A 20,028-nucleotide genomic window follows, 5' to 3' on the forward strand; every position below is an offset into this window, starting at 1 on the left:
CTCCCTCCTGGGAACAAGGCGAGCAGGAGATCGGGGTGAACCTGGGGCCCAGAGTCCAGGCCTGGGAGGTACATCAGGGGTTAGTGTTGGAACACAGTGAGTGCGGAGATAAAGAGATGCACAGGTCTTGTGGGACCTGCCGGGAGGAGCAAAGGTGAGCCTGTCTTGGCCTGGAGGGAGCTGGGAGCGGATTTTAGGTAGACGTGACAGCTGGAGGAAGTGTGTGTGTTTGTGTGTGTGTGTGTGTGTGTGTGTGTGCACATCTGTATGTGTTCATCTAAACACAATTTGTTATTGCAACGCAAAGCATGGGACAAGGGAGGCAGGTGGAGGCCAGATCTTGGCACCTGCACAGGCCCACCTGTTCATACGATGACCGCATGTTCCAGACCAGCTTATGAAATCCGTGCTGCAGTGGCTCTGCTGTGTGAATATTCATTCAACAAAGCTGTTGAATGCCTACTACTTCCTTCCTTCCCAGCTGGCCTGCTTGAGTCCTGACCGTCTGGGAGTGGCTGGCCTTGGGAGCTCTCGAGTTATCAGTCTACTCTTTCCTGATAGCAGGCCGCCAGCCCTAGGGTTTGCTCTCCTCCTGTCGCAGCTCCAATTTCATACCCACCGTCTATCACCTCCCTGCAGGCCACTCTGGCTTCCATACCCCCGGGACCACCTTGCGTTCACCTGGGGCAAGCCTGGCCTTGGGGTCCAGCCCTCACTCCGTCTGCACGTGCCCTGGAGGAGCTCAGAATGATGAAACCCCTGAACTGGCCCTCTTCACATTGACGTCACGGCCGTAATCCTTGCCCAACCGGCCTGCACTGAAAAAGCCTCACTGCTGAAAAAAAATACTTTCTGAGTATATTTTGCTAAATGTTGTTAGGGAGCTTTGCACATCTCTTCCTAGGTGAGACGAGCCCGGAATGGGGCTCGTCTGCTGTCTGGCTTTTGGGGTGAAGCTTTCTCTGGTTTGATGCTGTTGTTATTTTGGCAGCTTCTGGAGCTGAAGGGTCGTCTTACTTTTGTCTCTCTCTCTAAGGATTGCAGTGAGTGTTAAATGTCTGCTGGGTGAGTGGGTGAGCATCACCACGGGCACAGACATGATAGCCGCGATTCCGCCCTCAGGGTGCGCTCCGTCTAGTGGGGACAGGCACACGGACATGAGCTGCGACACATGTTTCGTATAAACGAGTCGTGAGAGTAGGATGATGCCTGGTGGGAAGGGGGCGATCGGCACGTGGAGCTCAGCAAACGAGGTTCAGGCTGTGACTCAGAAGGGCCAGGTCACCCGGGAGGGAAACAGCACAGGATCCGAGCTCTACGGGGTTATTCTCTGCCTCCTTCCCCGGGATTTCACACGTCGTGTGGGCACTGCATTCTCAGCGATGACTCCTGTTTAGTGTGAACGGTGCCAGTTTGAAATCCCACACCTTTGTGGTTTTGGATGCCGCTGAGCACACAGGTGATTGGATCCACCTGCTGAACCCGCAACGTGGGTTTGCAAGTACGTGCTTTTGTTGTGTCCTCTTTCACTGTTTTGCTGTTTTGGCTTTGGCTCCTTATAGGAAGGGACACAATTTTCTTTTCACTATACATTTAAAATTGGTCTAAAATTGAGCACGTTTTTCCCAGCGTATCTGCATTTCTTTTCCCCTTCTGGAAATCTATCGGTGCAAAGATAATGGGTTTCGATGAGGGTATTTAATACTTTGGACTCTTTAAACAGAATGATTACCAACATGGCATAAACTGCAATGCAAAAATGTGTTATTTTAGAAAAACTAGATCTATTGTGTGTGCAACAAGCACGTTTTGTTCTATTAATAGAAGACTAAAAGTCTTAGAAGAAAATAAACGGCACTGGTTTAGCAAAGGCTGATACAGATACCTGCCAAGGGCTCTGCGTTATCCGTTGTCTCTTGTGTAAAGGCCCACGTGGCCCATTAACCTCAGAACTGAGCCCTGAGGGGGTCCTAGCCCCATCTGAGGACTGGACTGTGTTGCTGAGAATGGAGACTGCTCTGCATGCTGGCCCCTTTCCTTTGGCTACAGGAGCCTGGATTTAGGGCTAGTCCCGGCAACTATCTTAGGCTAAATACATGTGTTCCCTTATTTTCTTGTCCCCAATTTTCCACTTCTAGCTTATTAAGCTTTCATTTATTTTCTGTGTGAGCCATCTCAACATCCTTCTGGAAAGTGAGGGGAGGAAATTTAAAAACCCACCCGGAAGCCCAGAACTGCCCTCAGTGGGGACATCACCCTGCGGTGTGTGAGGGGCTGTCCTGAGCCCTTGGTCATCTGCCCATTCTAAGAGTGTCAGCTGGGCAGAGTAGCAACTGTTGGTAAGACTGAGAACTGAGTTTTCTTTTAAACCTGCAAGCAGGTTTTTTTTTTAAATTATTATTATTTTTTTTATTTTTACTTTATTTTACTTTACAGTACTGTATTGGCTTTGCCATACATTGACATGAATCCACCACGGGTGTACATGCGATCCCAAACATGAACCCCCCTCCCACCTCCCTCCCCACAACATCCCTCTGGGTCATCCCCGTGCACCAGCCCCAAGCATGCTGTATCCTGCATCGGACATAGGCTGGTGATTCGATTCTTACATGATAGTATACATGTTTCAATGCCATTCTCCCAAATCATCCCACCCTCTGCCTCTCCGAGTCCAAAAGTCCGCTATACACATCTGTGTCTTTTTTGCTGTCTTGCATACAGGGTCATCATTGCCATCTTTCTAAATTCCATATATATGTTAGTATACTGTATTGGTGTTTTTCTTTCTGGCTTACTTCACTCTGTATAATCGGCTCCAGTTTCATCCATCTCATCAGAACTGATTCAAATGTATTCTTTTTAACAGCTGAGTAATACTCCATTGTGTATATGTACCACAGCTTTCTTATCCATTCATCTGCTGATGGACATCTAGGTTGTTTCCATGTCCTGGCTATTATAAACAGTGCTGCGATGAACATTGGGGTACATGTGTCTCTTTTAATTCTGGTTTCCTCGGTGTGTATGCCCAGCATGGGATTGCTGGGTCATAAGGCAGTTCTATTCGCAATTTTTAAAGGAATCTCCACACTGTTTTCCATAGTGGTTGTACTAGTTTGCATTCCCACCAACAGTGTAGGAGGGTTCCCTTTTCTCCACACCCTCTCCAGCATTTATTGCTTGCAGATTTTTGGATCGCAGACATTCTGACTGGTGTGAAGTGGTACCTCATTGTGGTTTTGATTTGCATTTCTATAATAATGAGTGATGTTCATGTGTTTGTTAGCCATCCATATGTCTTCTTTGGAGAAATGTCTATTTAGTTCTTTGGCCCATTTTTTGATTGGGTCGTTTATTTTTCTGGAATTGAGCTGCATAAGTTGCTTGTATATTTTTGAGATTAGTTGTTTGTCAGTTGCTTCATTTGCTATGATTTTCTCCCATTCAGAAGGCTGTCTTTTCACCTTGCTTATATTTTCCTTTGTTGTGCAGAAGCTTTTAATTTTAATTAGATCCCATTTGTTTATTTTTGCTTTTATTTCCAGAATTCTGGGAGGTGGATCATAGAGGATCCTGTTGTGATTTATGTCAGAGAGTGTTTTGCCTATGTTCTCTAGGAGTTTTATAGTTTCCGGTCTTACATTTAGATCTTTAATCCATTTTGAGTTTATTTTCATGTGCGGTGTTAGAAAGTGATCTAGTTTCATTCTTTTACAAGTGGTTGACCAGTTTTCCCAGCACCACTTGTTAAAGAGATTGTCTTTACTCCATTGTATATTTTTGCCTCCTTTGTGAAAGATAAGGTGTCCATAGGTGTGTGGATTTATCTCTGGGCTTTCTATTTTGTTCCATTGATCTATATTTCTGTCTTTGTGCCAGTACCATACTGTCTTGATGACTGTGGCTTTGTAGTAGAGCCTGAAGTCAGGCAAGTTGATTCCTCCAGTTCCATTCTTCTTTCTCAAGATTGCTTTGGCTATTTGAGGTTTTTTGTATTTCCATACAAATCTTGAAATTATTTGTTCTAGTTCTGTGAAAAACTGGTAGCTTGATAGGGATTGCATTGAATTTGTAAATTGCTTTGGGTAGTATACTCATTTTCACTATATTGATTCTTCCGATCCATGAACATGGTATATTTCTCCATCTATTAGTGTCCTCTTTGATTTCTTTCATCAGTGTTTTATAGTTTTCGATATATAGGTCTTTAGTTTCTTTAGGTAGGTATATTCCTAAGTATTTTATTCTTTTCATTGTAATGGAGAATGGAATTGTTTCCTTAATTTCTTTTTCTACTTTCTCATTAGTGTATAGGAATGCAAGGGATTTCTGTGTGTTGATTTTATATCCTGCAACTTTACTATATTCATTGATTAGCTCTAGTAATTTTCTGGTGGAGTCTTTAGGGTTTTCTGTGTAGAGGATCATGTCATCTGCAAACAGTGAGAGTTTTACTTCTTCTTTTCCAATTTGGATTCCTTTTATTTCTTTTTCTGCTCTGATTGCTGTGGCCAAAACTTCCAGAACTATGTTGAATAGTAGCAGTGAAAGTGGGCACCCTTGTCTTGTTCCTGACTTTAGGGGAAATGCTTTCAATTTTTCACCATTGAGGATAATGTTTGCTGTGGGTTTGTCATATATAGCTTTTATTATGTTGAGGTATGTTCCTTCTATTCCTGCTTTCTGGAGAGTTTTTATCATAAATGGATGTTGAATTTTGTCAAAGGCCTTCTCTGCATCTATTGAGATAATCATATGGCTTTTATTTTTCAATTTGTTAATGTGGTGAATTACATTGATTGATTTGTGGATATTGAAGAATCCTTGCATCCCTGGGATAAAGCCCACTTGGTCATGGTGTATGATCTTTTTAATGTGTAGTTGGATTCTGATTGCTAGAATTTTATTGAGGATTTTTGCATCTATGTTCATCAGTGATATTGGCCTGTAGTTTTCTCTTTTTGTAGTATCTTTGTCAGGTTTTGGTATTAGGGTGATGGTGGCCTCATAGAATGAGTTTGGAAGTTTACCTTCCTGTGCAATTTTCTGGAAGAGTTTGAGGAGGATAGGTGTTAGCTCTTCTCGAAATTTTTGGTAGAATTCAGCTGTGAAGCCATCTGGACCTGGGCTTTAGTTTGCTGGAAGATTTCTGATTACAGTTTCAATTTCCGTGCTTGTGATGGGTCTGTTAAGATTTTCTATTTCTTCCTGGTTCAGTTTTGGAATATTGTACTTTTCTAAGAATTTTCCATTTCTTCCACGTTGTCCATTTTATTGGCATATAATTGCTGATAGTAGTCTCTTATGATCCTTTGTATTTCTGTGTTGTCTGTTGTGATCTCTCCATTTTCATTTCTAATTTTATTGATTTGATTTTTCTCTCTTTGCTTCTTGATGAGTTTGGCTAATGGTTTGTCAATTTTATTTATCCTTTCAAAGAACCAGCTTTTGGCTTTGTTGATTTTTGCTATGGTCTCTTTTGTTTCTTTTGCATTTATTTCTGCCCTAATTTTTAAGATTTCTTTCCTTCTACTAACTCTGGGGTTTTCCAATTCTTCCTTTTCTAGTTGCTTTAGGTGTAGAGTTAGGTTATTTATTTGACTTTTTTCTTGTTTCTTGAGGTATGCCTGTAGTGCTATGAACTTTCCTCTTAGCACTGCTTTTATAGTGTCCCACAGGTTTTGGGTTGTTGTGTTTTCATTTTCATTAGTTTCTATGCATATTTTGATTTCTTTTTTGATTCTTCTGTGATTTGTTGGTTATTCAGAAGTGTGTTGTTCAACCTCCATATGTTGGAATTTGTAATAGTTTTTCTCCTGTAATTGAGATCTAATCTTAATGCATTATGGTCAGAAAAGATGGTTGGAATGATTTTGATTTTTTTAATTTATCAAGGTTAGATTTATGGCCCAGGATGTGATCTATCCTGGAGAAGGTTCCATGAGAACTTGAGAAAAAGGTGAAATTCATTGTTTTGGGGTGAAATGTCCTATAGATATCAATTAGGTCTAACTGGTCTGATGTATCATTTAAAGTTTGCGTTTCTTTGTTAATTTTCTGTTTAGTTGATCTGTCCATAGGTGTGAGTGGGGTGTTAAAGTCTCCCACTATTATTGTGTTATTGTTAATTTCCCCTTTCATACTTGTTAGCATTTATCTTACATATTGCGGTGCTCCTATATTGGGTGCATATATATTTATAATTGTTATATCTTCTTCATGGATTGATCCTTTGATCATTATGTAGTGGCCTTCTTTATCTCTTTTCACAGCCTTTGTTTTATGAGTATTGCCACTCCTGCTTTCTTTTGGTCTCTATTTGCGTGGAATATCTTTTTCCAGCCCTTCACTTTCAGTCTGTATGCGTCCTTTGTTTTGAGGTGGGTCTCTTGTAAGCAGCATATAGAGGGGTCTTGTTTTTGTATCCGTTCAGCCAATCTTTGTCTTTTGGTTGGGGCATTCAACCCATTTACGTTTAAGGTAATTATTGATAAGTATGATCCCGTTACCATTTACTTTATTGTTTTGGGTTCGGGTTTATACACCCTTTCGTGTTTCCTGTCTAGAGAATATCCTTTAGAATTTGTTGGAGAGCTGGTTTGGTGGTGCTGAATTCTCTCAGCTTTTGCTTGTCTGTAAAGCTTTTGATTTCTCCTTCATATTTGAATGAGATCCTTGCTGGGTACAGTAATCTGGGCTGTAGGTTATTTTCTTTCATCACTCTAAGTATGTCTTGCCATTCCCTCCTGGCCTGAAGAGTTTCTATTGAATGATCAGCTGTTATCCTTATGGAAATCCCCTTGTGTGTTATTTGTTGTTTTTCCCTTGCTGCTTTTAATATTTGTTCTTTGTGTTTGATCTTTGTTAATTTGATTAATATGTGTCTTGGGGTGTTTCACCTTGGGTTTATCCTATTTGGAACTCTCTGTGTTTCTTGGACTTGGGTGATTATTTCCTTCCCCATTTTAGGGAAGTTTTCAACTATTATCTCCTCAAGGATTTTCTCATGGTCTTTCTTTTTGTCTCCTTCTTCTGGGACTCCTATAATTTGAATCTTGGAGCATTTCATGTTGTCCTGGAGGTCTCTGAGATTGTCCTCATTTCTTTTAATTCGTTTTTCTTTTTTCCTCTCTGCTTCATTTATTTCTACCATTCTATCTTCTATTTCACTAATCCTATCTTCTGCCTCTGTTATTCTACTATTTGTTGCCTCCAGAGTGTTTCTGATCTCATTTATTGCATTATTCATTATATATTGACTCTCTTTTATTTCTTCTAGGTCCTTGTTAAACCTTTCTTGCATCTTCTCAATCCTTGTCTCCAGGCTATTTATCTGTGATTCCATTTTGATTTCAAGATTTTGGATCGTTTTCACTATCAATATTTGGAATTCTTTCTCAGGTAGATTCCCTACCTCTTCCTCTTTTGTTTGGTTTGGTGGGCATTTCTCCTGTTCCTTTACCTGCCGAGTATTCCTCTGTCTCTTCATCTTGGTTATATTGCTGCATTTGGGGTGGCCTTTTAATATTCTGGTAATTTGTGGAGTTCTCTTTATTAGGGAGCTTCCTCACTGTGGGTGGGGTTGTATCAGTGGCTTGTCAAGGTTTCCTGGTTAGGGAGGCTTGTGTTGGAGTTCTGGTGGGTGGAGCTGGGTTTCTTCTCTCTGGAATGACCAGTAATGGGTTATGAGATGTCAAAGGTTTTGGAGTAGTTTTGAGCTGCCTGTATATTGAAGCTCAGGGGTGTGTTCCTGTGTTGCTGGAGAATTTGTGTGGTATGTCTTGCTCTGGAACTTGTTGACCCTTGGGTGGAGCTTGGTTTCAGTGTAGATATGGAGGCGTTTGATGAGCTCCTGTTGCTTAATGTTCCCTAAATTCAGGAGTTCTCTGATGTTCTCAGGCTTTGGACTTAAGCCTCCTGCTTCTGGTTTTCAGTTTTATTTTTACAGTAGCCTCTAGATTTCTCCATCTATACAGCACCGATGATAAAACATCTAGGTTAAAGATGAAGAGGTTCTCCACATTGAGGGACACCCAGAGAGGTTCACTGAGTTACATGGAGAAGAGAAGAGGGAGGGGTAGTTAGAGGTGACTGGAATGAGATGCGGTGAGATCAAAAGAGGAGAAAGCAAGCTAGCCAGTGGTCACTTCCTTATGTGCGCTCTATAGTCTGGACCGCTCAGAGGTATTTACGGAGTTATACAGGGAAGAGGAGAGGGAGGAAGTAGACAGAGGTGGCCAGGAGGATAAGAGAGAGGAATGAGAAGGAGAGAGACAAATCCTGCCAGTAACCAGTTCCTTAGGTGTTCTCCACCGTCTGGAACACACAGAGATTCACAGAGTTGGATAGAGAAGAGATAGGGGAGGAAAGAGACAGAGGCCACCTGGTGGAGAAAAACCAGAGTCCAAAGGAGGAGAGAGTGGTCAAGCCAGTAATCTCGCTCTCAGGTAAAATTGGGTAGTGAAGTTTGGGTTTTTAAATGTATAAAATTGACAACAAAAACAAAAAAGCAAAGATTAAAAATCTAGAGTAGAGGTTGGATTTTCAAAAATACAATATTAAAGAAAAGAAGCAGAAGGAAAAACGAAAAAAAAAAGCCACAAGAATTATTAAAAAACTCCAACAACAACCACATAAAGACTATATATGGTGTTTACCTTAAAAAAATAAAGTCTTTTTTTTTTGAAAAGTAATAGTAGGTTATAGAAATAAAAATTAGAGGAGAAATAGAAGACTTAACAATTTAAAAAAAAGTTATGAAAAAAAAGCAAGAAAAAAAAGAAAAAAAAGAGGGGAAAAATAAAGAAAAAAAAAGGGATGATTGTAAAAATAGTAAAGATATATCTGGCCCTTCTCTGATGTTGTGGGCAGTGTGGGGTGACTTCCAAGGCAGTTCCCTCTGTTTAACTTCTTCTGTTTGCTGGTTTTTTAGGCTCACTAGTTCAGTTGCGCTGTGGGGAGGGGGGGTGCTGCAAACAAATAGCACTGTCGTGTGCACACAGAGTCTCAGCCCCGCTGGACCTGTCCCTTTTCGCGGCGCACAAACCGCTCTGGTTCTACGATGCTCAGTCGGGAACCTTCTGGGGCCGGCCCTAGGCTGCGTGCACCTCCCCGGTCTAAGCCGCTCAGGTTCGGCGCTCAGGTAGCCCTCAGAGGCTCAGATTCGTTTGGGACTGCGTTTTGTGCCCTTCCCAGGTCTGAGTAGCTCAGGCGTTTGGCGAGCACGGTCGCTGCGACTTGTCGCCTTTTCTGTCTCTGCTGCTCAGTTTTCTGGGTGGACCGTTGGCACCCCTTGTGAGGCAGATGGTGACTGTCCAGCACACCCAGAAGTCTTAGCAAAGAAGCCTGCTTGCAGTTTGGTAGGTAGAGTCTCTCCGGGGCTGCAGTTGCCTTCCCTCCTCTTATCCCCTCTGTAACCATGAGTTTGTTTTCTATGCTTGTGAGTCTATTTCTGTTTTGCAAATGAGTCAATTTGCATCATTTTTTAAAGTTTCCACATATCAGTGATATCATATGATATTTGTCTTTCTCTGACTTACCTTAATAGGATAACCTCTGATAATATGATAATATTATGTATGTTTGTTCCACACGATAATGATAATCATAATAATCTGATAATCTGAAAATCTCCATCCATATTGTTCCATTGTACGCATGTACCACTTTGCTCTCAATCCATTCATCTGCTGATGGACGCTTAGACTTCCTCCATGTCTTGCCTACTGTAAATAGTGCTGCTGCGAACATTGGAGTGTGTCTATCTTTTCAAATTAGTGTTTTCTCTGGATGTGTGCCGGGGAGTGGGACTGCTGAATCGTGTGGTCTAAGTCTGCACGTGTGTGTTTTGTTTTAGCGCGTTTGATTTTTTAGAAATCGTTTATTTCCGGTTGTGCCCGGTCTCCGCCGCTGGGTGTGGGCTCCCTCTAGCTGCAGCGACTGGGGGCCGCTCTTTGCTCGGGCTTCTCATCGCAGGGGCTTCTCCTCCCACAGAGCCCGGGCTCTAGGCACACAGGCTCCAGGAGCTGCAGCTTGCTGCCTTTGTTGCTCTGCGGCCTGTGAAATCTTCCTGGACCGGGGATCACACTCGGGTTGCCTGCGTTGGCAGGCAGACTCTTATCCACTGCACCACCAGCAAAGTCCTGCAGGTGTATTTTTAAATGACCTGCGGTACGAGGTCTTCCTGACCCCTCAGTGAACAATCTCAAAAACACACAGAGCTCTCCACCCACAGACTGTCAGACTTGAACGAGGGCATCTGGTGATGAATTTATACGTGTCTGGTGGCCGGGCAAAGCTGCATGTGCTGGAGATAACAGATGAGCCGCGTGTGAGTGTCTGCCAGTGGAGTGCAAGAGCGTGAAGCGGCCGTGACGCGGGGCCCACAGCGATCGTGATGCAGGTCATGATGCGGGGCCCACAGTGGTTGTGACTGTCCTCACCCGGGAAATGGACTCTTTCTCTGGTCTAGCCCAAGCCTGCTGTCATCCCCGATTCCCCCAGCATCAGCCCTCCCTCCATCGACAGTTCCAGGAGGGCAGCCAGTCACCCCTCTGACTTTCAAGTGCACCCATGTCCCTCCATCAGTGCAGCCCCAAAGAGTCGGGAGGACGCAGTGCCTGTGAGGGAAAGTGGGGTGCAGGACGCGGGCTGGGAGGGCAGGTGAGACACCTGTATTCATGGGGCTCCTGACCTCAGCAGCAAAGTGAAGTGAACAGACGCGCACTCGAGAATCACTGCTAGCGACGGAACCCAGTGTACGGACTGAAGCTGCAGCGTGAGTAGAAATAGCAGAGGAGAGGCCCGTCCCGAGGCCGCCAGGCCCCCCAGCCGCCGGCACGAGGGGCAGCAGTTGGGTCTGAGACCTGCTGTGTCCCGTCTTCCTGGCTCCGAGACGGCGCGCGTCTTAGGCTGATGCCTCTTGGCCGTCGTGTTGCAGGTTCATTTGTTGTCACGGTGAACTTGACCACAGCTGCTCGCTTTACTGTCTTCCCAGTTGAGGGGTGCGTGGTTGGCACTGCGCACGGTGAGCTTAATCGCTGTGTAAATGTCCTCGAGATGATTCTGCTGTGATTCAGAACTGAAGTGGACTTCTATGTGCGTTTGCTTTTTGTGTTCTTCAATTCCATATGCTTTTGTAAAACAACAGCCAATCCGTTTATGGATGCAGAAAAGGGAGACGACCCATACGTAGCTGAGCTATCAGCTTCAGTAACCTGTTACTACACAAACAGCCATCATCTAAAAACCGAGGAGCTTATGACAACTCTTGACGAGACTCTGATGCTGGGAGAGGTTGAGGGCAGGAGGAGAAGGGGACGGCAGAGGATGAGATGGCTGGATGGCATCACTGACTCGATGGACGTGAGTGTGAGTGAACTCCGGGGGTTGGTGATGGGCAGGGAGGCCTGGCGTGCTGCGATTCATGGGGTCACAGAGAGTTGGACACAACTGAGCAACTGAACTGAACTGAACTGAACTGAGTGGCTCAGCTGGTAAAGGACCCACCTGCAATGCAGGAGACCTGGGTTCAATCCCTGGGTTGGGAAGATCCCCTGGAGTAAGGGAGAAGTTACCCACTTCAGTATTCTGGTCTGGAGAATTCCTTGGACTGTATAGTCCATGGGGTTCCAAAGAGTTGGACACTACTGAACGACTTTCACTTACAATGGCAGTGATTCATTATTTCTCTAGATTCTGTGGGTTGGCTGAGTGGGTCTTGGGTTGGTTCCACCAGGTACTTAGGAGGCTGCATTTGGCTGGAGGGTCCGCTGGGCTGGGGGCCATCTAAGGCCATGTCCCCACTTCTGAAAGGTGGTACTGGTTATCAGCTCCTGTTTTCCTTTGGGCTTCCCTGGTGGCTCAGGTGGTGAAGAACCTGCCTGCAACACGGGAGACTCAAGTGTGATCCCTGGGTCGGGAACATCCCCTGGAGAAGGGCATGTCTACCCACACTGGTATTCTTGCCTGGAGAATCCTATGGACAGAGGAGCCTGGCGGGCTACAGTCCATGGGGCTGCAAATAGTCAGACATAAGTAAGCATGCCCACACACACTGCTTCCCTCCACGTGGTATTGATAATTATCTATGTCTAAATAGTTCCTAAAGGGCTCTTTTTCAGGATGTAGAGGAAAGAACTTCTGGGTAATAAGGAAGCACCTCAACATGGCTTAAGTGGCAGCTTAACTCCTTTATTAGTGACACAGGAAAGAACCATGTGTCTTACCGATTTTTGGCATCTCGATTCAGTAAAATGGGAAGGAAAACCGTGAGAAGGAATGTGGGCATGCCCAGATGACCGGGGAGTGAGAGGAAGTGGGAGGAGTCAGGAGTGACTTCAGGGTTCCCAGGGCAGCGGTGGTGGATGGCGGTCAGGAGCTGAGACCTGGGCCCCTGGGGAGGGAGGAGGCAGGTGTTGGTGCGTGAGGAGGTGCTTTGCTCCACATGACCACGTCTGCCACACGAGAGGGAAGGGCAGTGTGAGATGATATCTGTGCAGAAAAGTATTGTTTCGGTTTTGTTTTGATCAGAGAAAAGCTTACTGCGGGGCCAAGCAAGGAGAACCAGTGGCTTGCGCTCAGAAACCCTGAACTCCCCACAAAGTATTGTTGATGTCAAACAGAATTCTGTGTGATCTGCAGCAGAGGGCAAGCCTGCTCCCGTGTTTGTCTGGGGTTATCCGTGTGGATTCTTTAATGAGGAAAAAGATGAACCTGCTCTGGATCTAATTGGGTGCCTAGGAAGTGGGTGAGACCTTCTCCACATATTATGACAACAGACTTCCTTTCTTATAGCCAAGGACTCCTACCCAGGGGATGCCCGAGGCTTTAAGAGCAAGTGTTCTGGACTCTGATGTCCTCAGTTGGAATCCTGGCTCTGGTGACCAGTGGTGAGACTTATCACCACTGACCTCCCAAGGTTTCCATCAGTGAAAGCCGATTCCCCTCTTTCATTCTTATTCCCTCCCACAGGATTCCTGGCATCAAACTTGCTTCCAAGGGCATAAATTTCTAATTTAGGCTATGTAGATACCTTAACAGAGTATTAAAAAAAAAAATTGAAGAGCAAAGCTGTTTGCTTCTTATATCTTGATTTCCGTTGAGAGCAAAATGAAAGAGTTTATCTTAATTTAGTGGAATTTTAAATCGCACTGTTAAAAATGCCTATTTCTGAGAGAATGACAAAAAAAATCATAATTAACACACTTGAACTGATTGAACCACACTTGGGACACAGCCTGCCTCATTTGATTGACTTAGTTCACTTATTGTCCGAGGCAGATATTTGAACATTTGAAAATATGTCCTTAGGACCCTGCCGATACCTTAACTCTTTTTTTTGTTGTTGTTATTGGTTTTATCTTTGGTTGCTGGTGTGGGCTTTCTCTAGTTGCGGTGAACAAGGGCTGCTCTCGATCGTGGTGCTTGGGTTCGCCGTTGCAGCGGCTTCTCTCGCTGCAGAGCACAGCTCTAGAGTCCGTGGGCTTCAGCAGTTGTGGCGCTTGGGCTTCGTTTTCCCCACAACATGTAGAATCTTCCCAGACCAGGGACTGAGCCTGTGTCCCCTGCTTTGGCAGGCGGATTCTTAACCGCTGGACCACCACGAAGTCTTAGGAGCCTGCCAATGCCTTAAGTGATCCAATTAACTTGAACCATGACTCTGTTAGTCCAGTGAAAGTAACCGAAGGCAGCCACTCCGATTTTGTTACAGCAAATTCAGTTTTGTAGCACCTGCATTTACTGTGCAGGAGACGGAGACACGGGTTCAATCCCTGGGTCGGGGAGATCCCCTGAAGGGGAACATGGCAGCCCACTCCAGTATGCCTGCCTGGAGAATCCCAAGGACAGAGGAGCCTGGCAGGCTACGTTCCATAGGGTCACAAAGAATCAGACACCACTGAGTGACTTAGCACACATGCATGTGTCTTCCGAAGACGGTATCTGTTACCTTCCAGAGAAGTGTGGTTAATCTAACAAACACTTAAAATCGGGTTTGTATACTAAAATGATATTATATGGTGCAAGTCTCCATGAAATATTGGTAAACAGTTACTGAGCGTTGTATTTATATCATATCCACAATCAGAATGTTAATATTACCTGTTTCTCTTTGGCCATAAAACCCAAGTGTTGGTAAGCAAATAGTAGAACCGAGCACAGCACTGGAACCCAAGTGTGAGTGTGTGTGGGCGCCCGACACCCGCACTTTAATAACCAGGCCCCCAACTGCTAAGTTCAGCGTGAGATCAGTGCTCTGGAGCTGACATTTGCAGGCTGACGAGGTCAGGTCCACACAGCGTCGCAGGACAGTCAGGCAGTGCTTGTTGCCGTCTTCCGGCAGCCTGGGGATACAACGCTCAAGTTCAGATGTTAGCGAGTCTTCTACGTTAGCAATGCTCAGAGCCGAGACTGGTTTGTCGATGGAAGGTCTTGACCTGCTTTGGAACCAGGACATTCAGTGGGGAGCCAGAGAAATGCCTTGTTCCAGGAGGCGTGTTGTTTTCCCCCGAGGATGGGTTGGCCCTGAATTGGTTGTCGTGCTCGTCAGTCAGTCCCGGTCCCGATCGTCCCAGGTGACCTTCGGAGGCTGTGTTCCATGTGTTGGATGACCCGTTACAGTGGCATTAAAACAGCTGGATTGGGTATGGCAGCTCTGCAGGAAAATATTACTTCTCAAAACACCGCACGGTAGTAAGCGCAGTGTTCCTCAGGCTTATTTTCCCAAAATGCTTTTAATAGGAGGGCTTCCCTCATAGCTCAGTAGGTTAAGAATCTGCCGGGAACGCAGGAGACCCGGGTTTGATTTCTGGGTCAGGAAGATCCCTTGGAGAAGGAATAGGCTACCCACTCCACCATTCATGGGCTTCCCTGGCAGCTCAGATGGGAAAGAAGCCGCCTGCAATGTGGAGACCTGGGTTCGATCCCTGGGTTGGGAAGATCCCCTGGAGGAGGGAATGGCTCCCCACTCCAATGTTCTGGCCTGGACAGTCCATGGAATTCTCTGGACTGCCTGATGGCAGCTCTGCAGGATAATATTATTTCTCAAAACACCACAGAGTAATAAACTCAGTTTGCCTCAGGTTTATTTTCCAAAAATATTTTTAATAGGAAGAAAGATGAAGGAACTTGAAAGCAGAGTTGTGTAAATATTTTGTTGTTTTCCTGGGCTGGGTCTGCAGTCGAGTCAGGGTCCACGGGGCATGTCATGGTATGGAGACCAGATTGGCGCGTGGATGGTGGATTAGCTAGAAGTCTGTGCCCAGGGCTGTTTCTTGAGCGGGGTGACTGTCCCGCGGTCCTGCCAGGGCTTCTGTTTCTATTGTCAGGAAACACCCAGTGGCGTGAATAGGGCGTGTGTCCGCCTTCGCCGGCCGCCCCGCTGCCCCGGGAACTCCTTGGGTGCCGGGAGCAGGCGTCTGACCGCGACGGGCATGCCTTGCTCTGCGCTGTTTGTCCAGCATCATCTCTACTTTTGTGCCCTTGTGATGAGGGGATGGGGGGAATAGTTCCTTGTCACTGTCCTTTGAGTTCTATTTCAGAGATAATAAGCTCAATATATGGTGTCTTTATCTTAGAGGCCAAAGATGGAAAATGCCTGTGACAAGGAGGTGTGAGTCACACCAGGAAGAACCAAGCAAGTTTTCTAAATCCCAGCCTCTAGCTGCCTCCAAGACACAAACATCATATACCATTTTCTGTTTCTAAAACCAACTCTGCCAAGGCCTTGCCTCCTATACTTATGAACACAGTTTCAGCTTGCAGGGGAGCCTCCTAAAATAGGTAGAAAGATTTTGCATGGTGCCTGTATGTGGCTGAAGGACTATTTTCACACTGTAATTTCCGCAGGGAAGAAACCCCTGGTACTGCGTAATAACACAGATAGTTTCATATATAAATGGTGCAAGTTCATGGTTCTAGTTTGACATTTTCTTAAGTGACATAGAGAACTCACAAGAACGGTCTATTTGTATAGTTTTCACTTCCAAATACTTCAGTAAAGAAGGAATAACGGAGAACTAAAAACAGTGGTTTGTATGTGAAGATGGGGTAGGATTGGAATGTGCTCAGAATTAGCTCATCTCACACTGTGATCTGGTTATGCTGTTATTATAGTTTATAGTTTTTTGTTTTCAGAAATCTGAGTTCCCCTCAGTTGTAACCTGAACACACCTCCCAGGCATTTTTTTTTTTTAATTAGAGGTGCTACATCCTGCCCTGAGGGTCCAGTGGCGGCCATTTGGTGGTTGTGGCTGAAGCACCTTTTCGGAGGCTAGCAGAAGTGTCTCTAGAGCCCCAGCGACCCCTACAGACCTGCCCCCCACCGCACACAGGCCGTCCTCCCGCAGGCGCACAGCCCCTTCATCTGGGCAGAGAACCACTTCCCTTCCTGCCGAGGTGCTGCCCCTGGTGTTCCTCGGAGGAGGGAGAGTATTTTCACCACTTTACAGAAGAGAAATGTAGCGACGGCATGGTCCAGATGGTGTGAGAAGGGGGGCCTCTTGGAGGTGCCTGGGTCCTCTCCCACAGACCACCTGAGGAGCACGCACTTTCCCCGGCTCTTATCAGAATAACCGACTAGATGGCGTGCACACAGCCACGCTAACGTGCTTGTTTTTCTTCGTTTGTACCTTAGGAGGATCCCAAAGTGAAAGGCACCCGTAAACAGGACGGCATTTCACCCGAAGCACCGGATTCTGTGTTTTATGCCAAAGAAGGAAAACAGAAACCAAAGGCAGAGCCTTTAATCCAGAGTGGGGCAGGTAAGGTGCGAGTCCACGCGGCTGCTGGCAGCTCAGAATGCTGCCGGGATGAGAACCTGCTTCTCCAGGCCAATTTCAGCCTGCAGAGATGTGGCTGACAACGATCTGATTTAAAATCCTGACTAACTGTCCGATTTATTGAGACATCGGTTAGCGGTGGGGCTGTGGTGAGGGGAGCAAAAAAGCAAAATTCCACGGCTGAGGACCGTGGGCTTCTCCTGTCAGGAAGCCCAAGATGAACACAGGACTTAGAACTCATTCTGTCGTCTGTCTGGACGTCAGGGTGGGCATGTTCTCCCTGAAGGGCCATTGACGCAGAAAACAACCAGCAAGCGTGTCAGCCTTTTGAGGGAAATGCGAGCGTGAAAGCCGTCTGGACCGTTTGGAGTGTGAGAGGCTTTAAAGGACTGAATTCCAGAAGTGATTCTAAAGCAGATGATTTAAAAGATACTCCTGCAGTCCACTCCTAGTTTTAGCGCTGTTCCAAAACTGCAGCCGCTGGTACCCTCGGTATCACTGCCGATAGTACCAGCAGGGGGACCGGGGTCCCGCGGGGGCTACCCCTCCGTCAGCGCCACCATCGGGGTTCCTGGCGGTGCGACTGTGGCGGCGGTTACCGGCGCTGCTGTTGCTGCTGCTGCTGGCCTGTTACTACTGCCGTTAGCACGACTGTTACTATGCTACTGTTACTACTGTTATCGACTGTTCCTGGTGCTATTTTCACTACTACTACTGGCCTGTTACTACCGTCCTTACTGCTGTTACTGTTAGTGCTGCGGATGCCACCATTGTTAGCACTACCATTATTAGCGCTACGGTTACTGCTGCTACTGTTACTACTATTATTAGTATTACTATTCCTGTTAACACTATCATTGCTAGTATTATTTGTGCTCCTGTTACTACCGATATTAGCTTTGACGGGGGTCCAGGCGCTGAAGAAGGCGCTTCTGTGGCCGTGTTTCCTGTAGGTGTGATGAATGCTTAGGAGACCCAGTCCCGTGGCTGGCTACGGAGAGAGAAGAGAGTGGCTGGAGGCAGGGGTCCGCTTGCCTTCTCCACAGCATCTGACAAGTTCGAAAGTCCTTTCTCTTAAAGCTGTCCTCTCCCTCAGCCCTCGGCACCACACAAAACGACTTCGGTTTTCTCCTCTTTGCTCGCTGCTTCTTAGCTGCCTGTGTTTGCTTCAAGCTATAGTGTTGGCTGTTTCCCTGACGTTTTCCTCTGGCTGTCCCCCCGCCACCGCCCCCGTGCTCCCCATCCCAGGACAAGGCATCGTCCTGCGGTGCACCAGGCTCTGGTCTGGACATGCAGGGGTGTTCAGACACACTCTTTCCATCCACGGACCTTGTAGCCTGGCAGGCCAGGCAGATGCACGAGCACTGAGGTCATCCTGAACTGAACCACCCTCTGAGGCCATCACTGAGCCTGTTGAACCTTTATGACCCAAAACTCTGTAATATATTAGTGGCAATAGAAAATTTAACCACTGAGTAAAGCCTTTCTTGGGAAGACATACCCTGTGGGCGTGGCCTGGGTGGCCAGGCGCAAGGCACGCCCTCCCTCTGGGAGGAGTGTGGTGTCCTAGGCTGTCACCCTGCTGGACCGGGGGCCTGGGAACACTCTATGTCTGCAGGGGGCCCTCTGGGTCTGTTTGAGGACTGCCATGAGTGTTAATATCAAAGGCACAGCTAGAGGAACCTCTGGGACACGGTGGGTCCTGCCTCTTTCCTCTCCTCTTCTGCACCTCATCCTCCAGCCCAGGGTGTGGGGGTGGCTCTTCTCGGCCGGGGGCTGGAGAGGGCAAGAACGGGCCCGTGGGGGAGGGTCCAGGACTCTCGACCAAGGAACGGGATGGGCTGCGATCACAGCCTCCCACTCTGGATCACAAGCCCGTCGGCGGCCGGCGTCTGTGTCTCCTTGGATGTTGGAGGAACTGCCTGGACCACTTCTTTCTCTTTGCTGTCATCCATTGCTTTTGATCAGGATGAGGATAAGCTTTTCAAGAGTCTTGGGATTTTGTAAGCTTTTAACTCATCCTATTGTAATGCTAATTACATGATTTTATCTGCCAATTCAGTTGAGTGGCTCAAATATACAGCTTCAACCCCTGCCTGGTTAAACCCAGTTCTTGAATATGTTTTGAAGGTGTACATCTGCGTGTCTTTAAAGTCTGATGCTGATGTCTGGCAGCTTCTTTGCATTTGTTTCTAGCTGAATGAGCCGGACACACACGTGTCCCACACTCACTGTGTTTGTCTCTGGCCTGAGGCCCATGAGGGGTGGGACACAGGGCTGACCTGGACTCCCAGGGCCCGGGACCTTTGTGGACACAGTGCGGATGTCGAGGGACACCAAGCCCAGCACCTGGCCTAAAGCAGAATCGGGGCAGTGGGGAAACGGAGGTGGTGTGCAGGGCTGTGGTCCCTGAACCAGGCGGCCCGACAGTGACACAGGAGGCTCTGAGAAAGCTGAGCTGAAACTCTGGTTTGGGTCAGAAAAGGCCCAATGCACATCAGCTTGAAGCCACTGTGTTATTTTCCTGCAGATGGTGACGTGTTTAAAGCGCAGACTCCTAACCAGGAGACCCAAGAAGCCCCGGAAGTCAAGGAGGCCCCAGACGTGCACTTGGAGCTGCCTGTGGACAGGGTGGGTGGCCCTTCCCCCGCCTGCATCCCGGCCCCTCCCCCAAGCTCTCCCTGGCCCCTCTAGAATGTTCTTTGCCCCCTGCGGTTAACACCCTTCAGACCCTGTGCCTCACGTTTGCCTGCTCATCTTTCCCCCAAGAATCTCCTGCTTCCAGCACCCTCTGGTCAGCCATCTAGGCTTGTGACTGCGTGCTCCGCCTTGTCGTTTTTTGGTTCCTGTCTTTTCCCCGCTAAGCTGCAAGCTCCACACCAGTGGGATGGTCTGCATTGCTTACTTGTGTAGCCCCTGTTCCCAGCAGAGGGCCTGGCAGGTAGGAGGCTTCTAGGAATCACTGGCGGAGAGACGGGATGAGTGATGTTTTCAGACCCTGTGGTCGGGAACCAGGGATCTGTCCCTTCCTAGCTTCCGGCTCTCCAGCCTCAGCCTCCTGTCCCTGCGGTGAGGTGGCATCACCAAGCCGGTCAGCACGGGCACCGAGTGACGTCATGCATGTGGAAGTGTCCCATCCGGGGAAGCCCTGCGTGGCCCCCGGAGGAGAAGAGCGGACAGATGAGCTGGCCGAGGGGCTGACCTCGAGGCCAGGCTCCTGCACAAGAGCAGAAGCCAAGGGCTGCCC

The 20,028-nt window shown here is 47.0% G+C and overlaps 1 protein-coding gene across 1 annotated transcript in view; it reads left to right on the top strand.

The window, feature by feature from the left end:
- Positions 1 to 20,028, top strand: part of DCDC2C (doublecortin domain containing 2C) — a 51,502-nt gene that overhangs the window by 24,548 nt on the left and 6,926 nt on the right. Inside the window, exons 7-8 of the mRNA XM_027964045.3 lie at positions 16,637 to 16,763; positions 19,312 to 19,412. Of these exons, the coding sequence (XP_027819846.1) occupies positions 16,637 to 16,763; positions 19,312 to 19,412 (228 nt within the window). The remainder of the gene's footprint in view (positions 1 to 16,636; positions 16,764 to 19,311; positions 19,413 to 20,028) is intronic.

Source organism: Ovis aries, chromosome 2 (assembly GCF_016772045.2).
Source record: "Ovis aries strain OAR_USU_Benz2616 breed Rambouillet chromosome 2, ARS-UI_Ramb_v3.0, whole genome shotgun sequence".
In the NCBI taxonomy this organism is placed as follows: domain Eukaryota; kingdom Metazoa; phylum Chordata; class Mammalia; order Artiodactyla; family Bovidae; genus Ovis; species Ovis aries.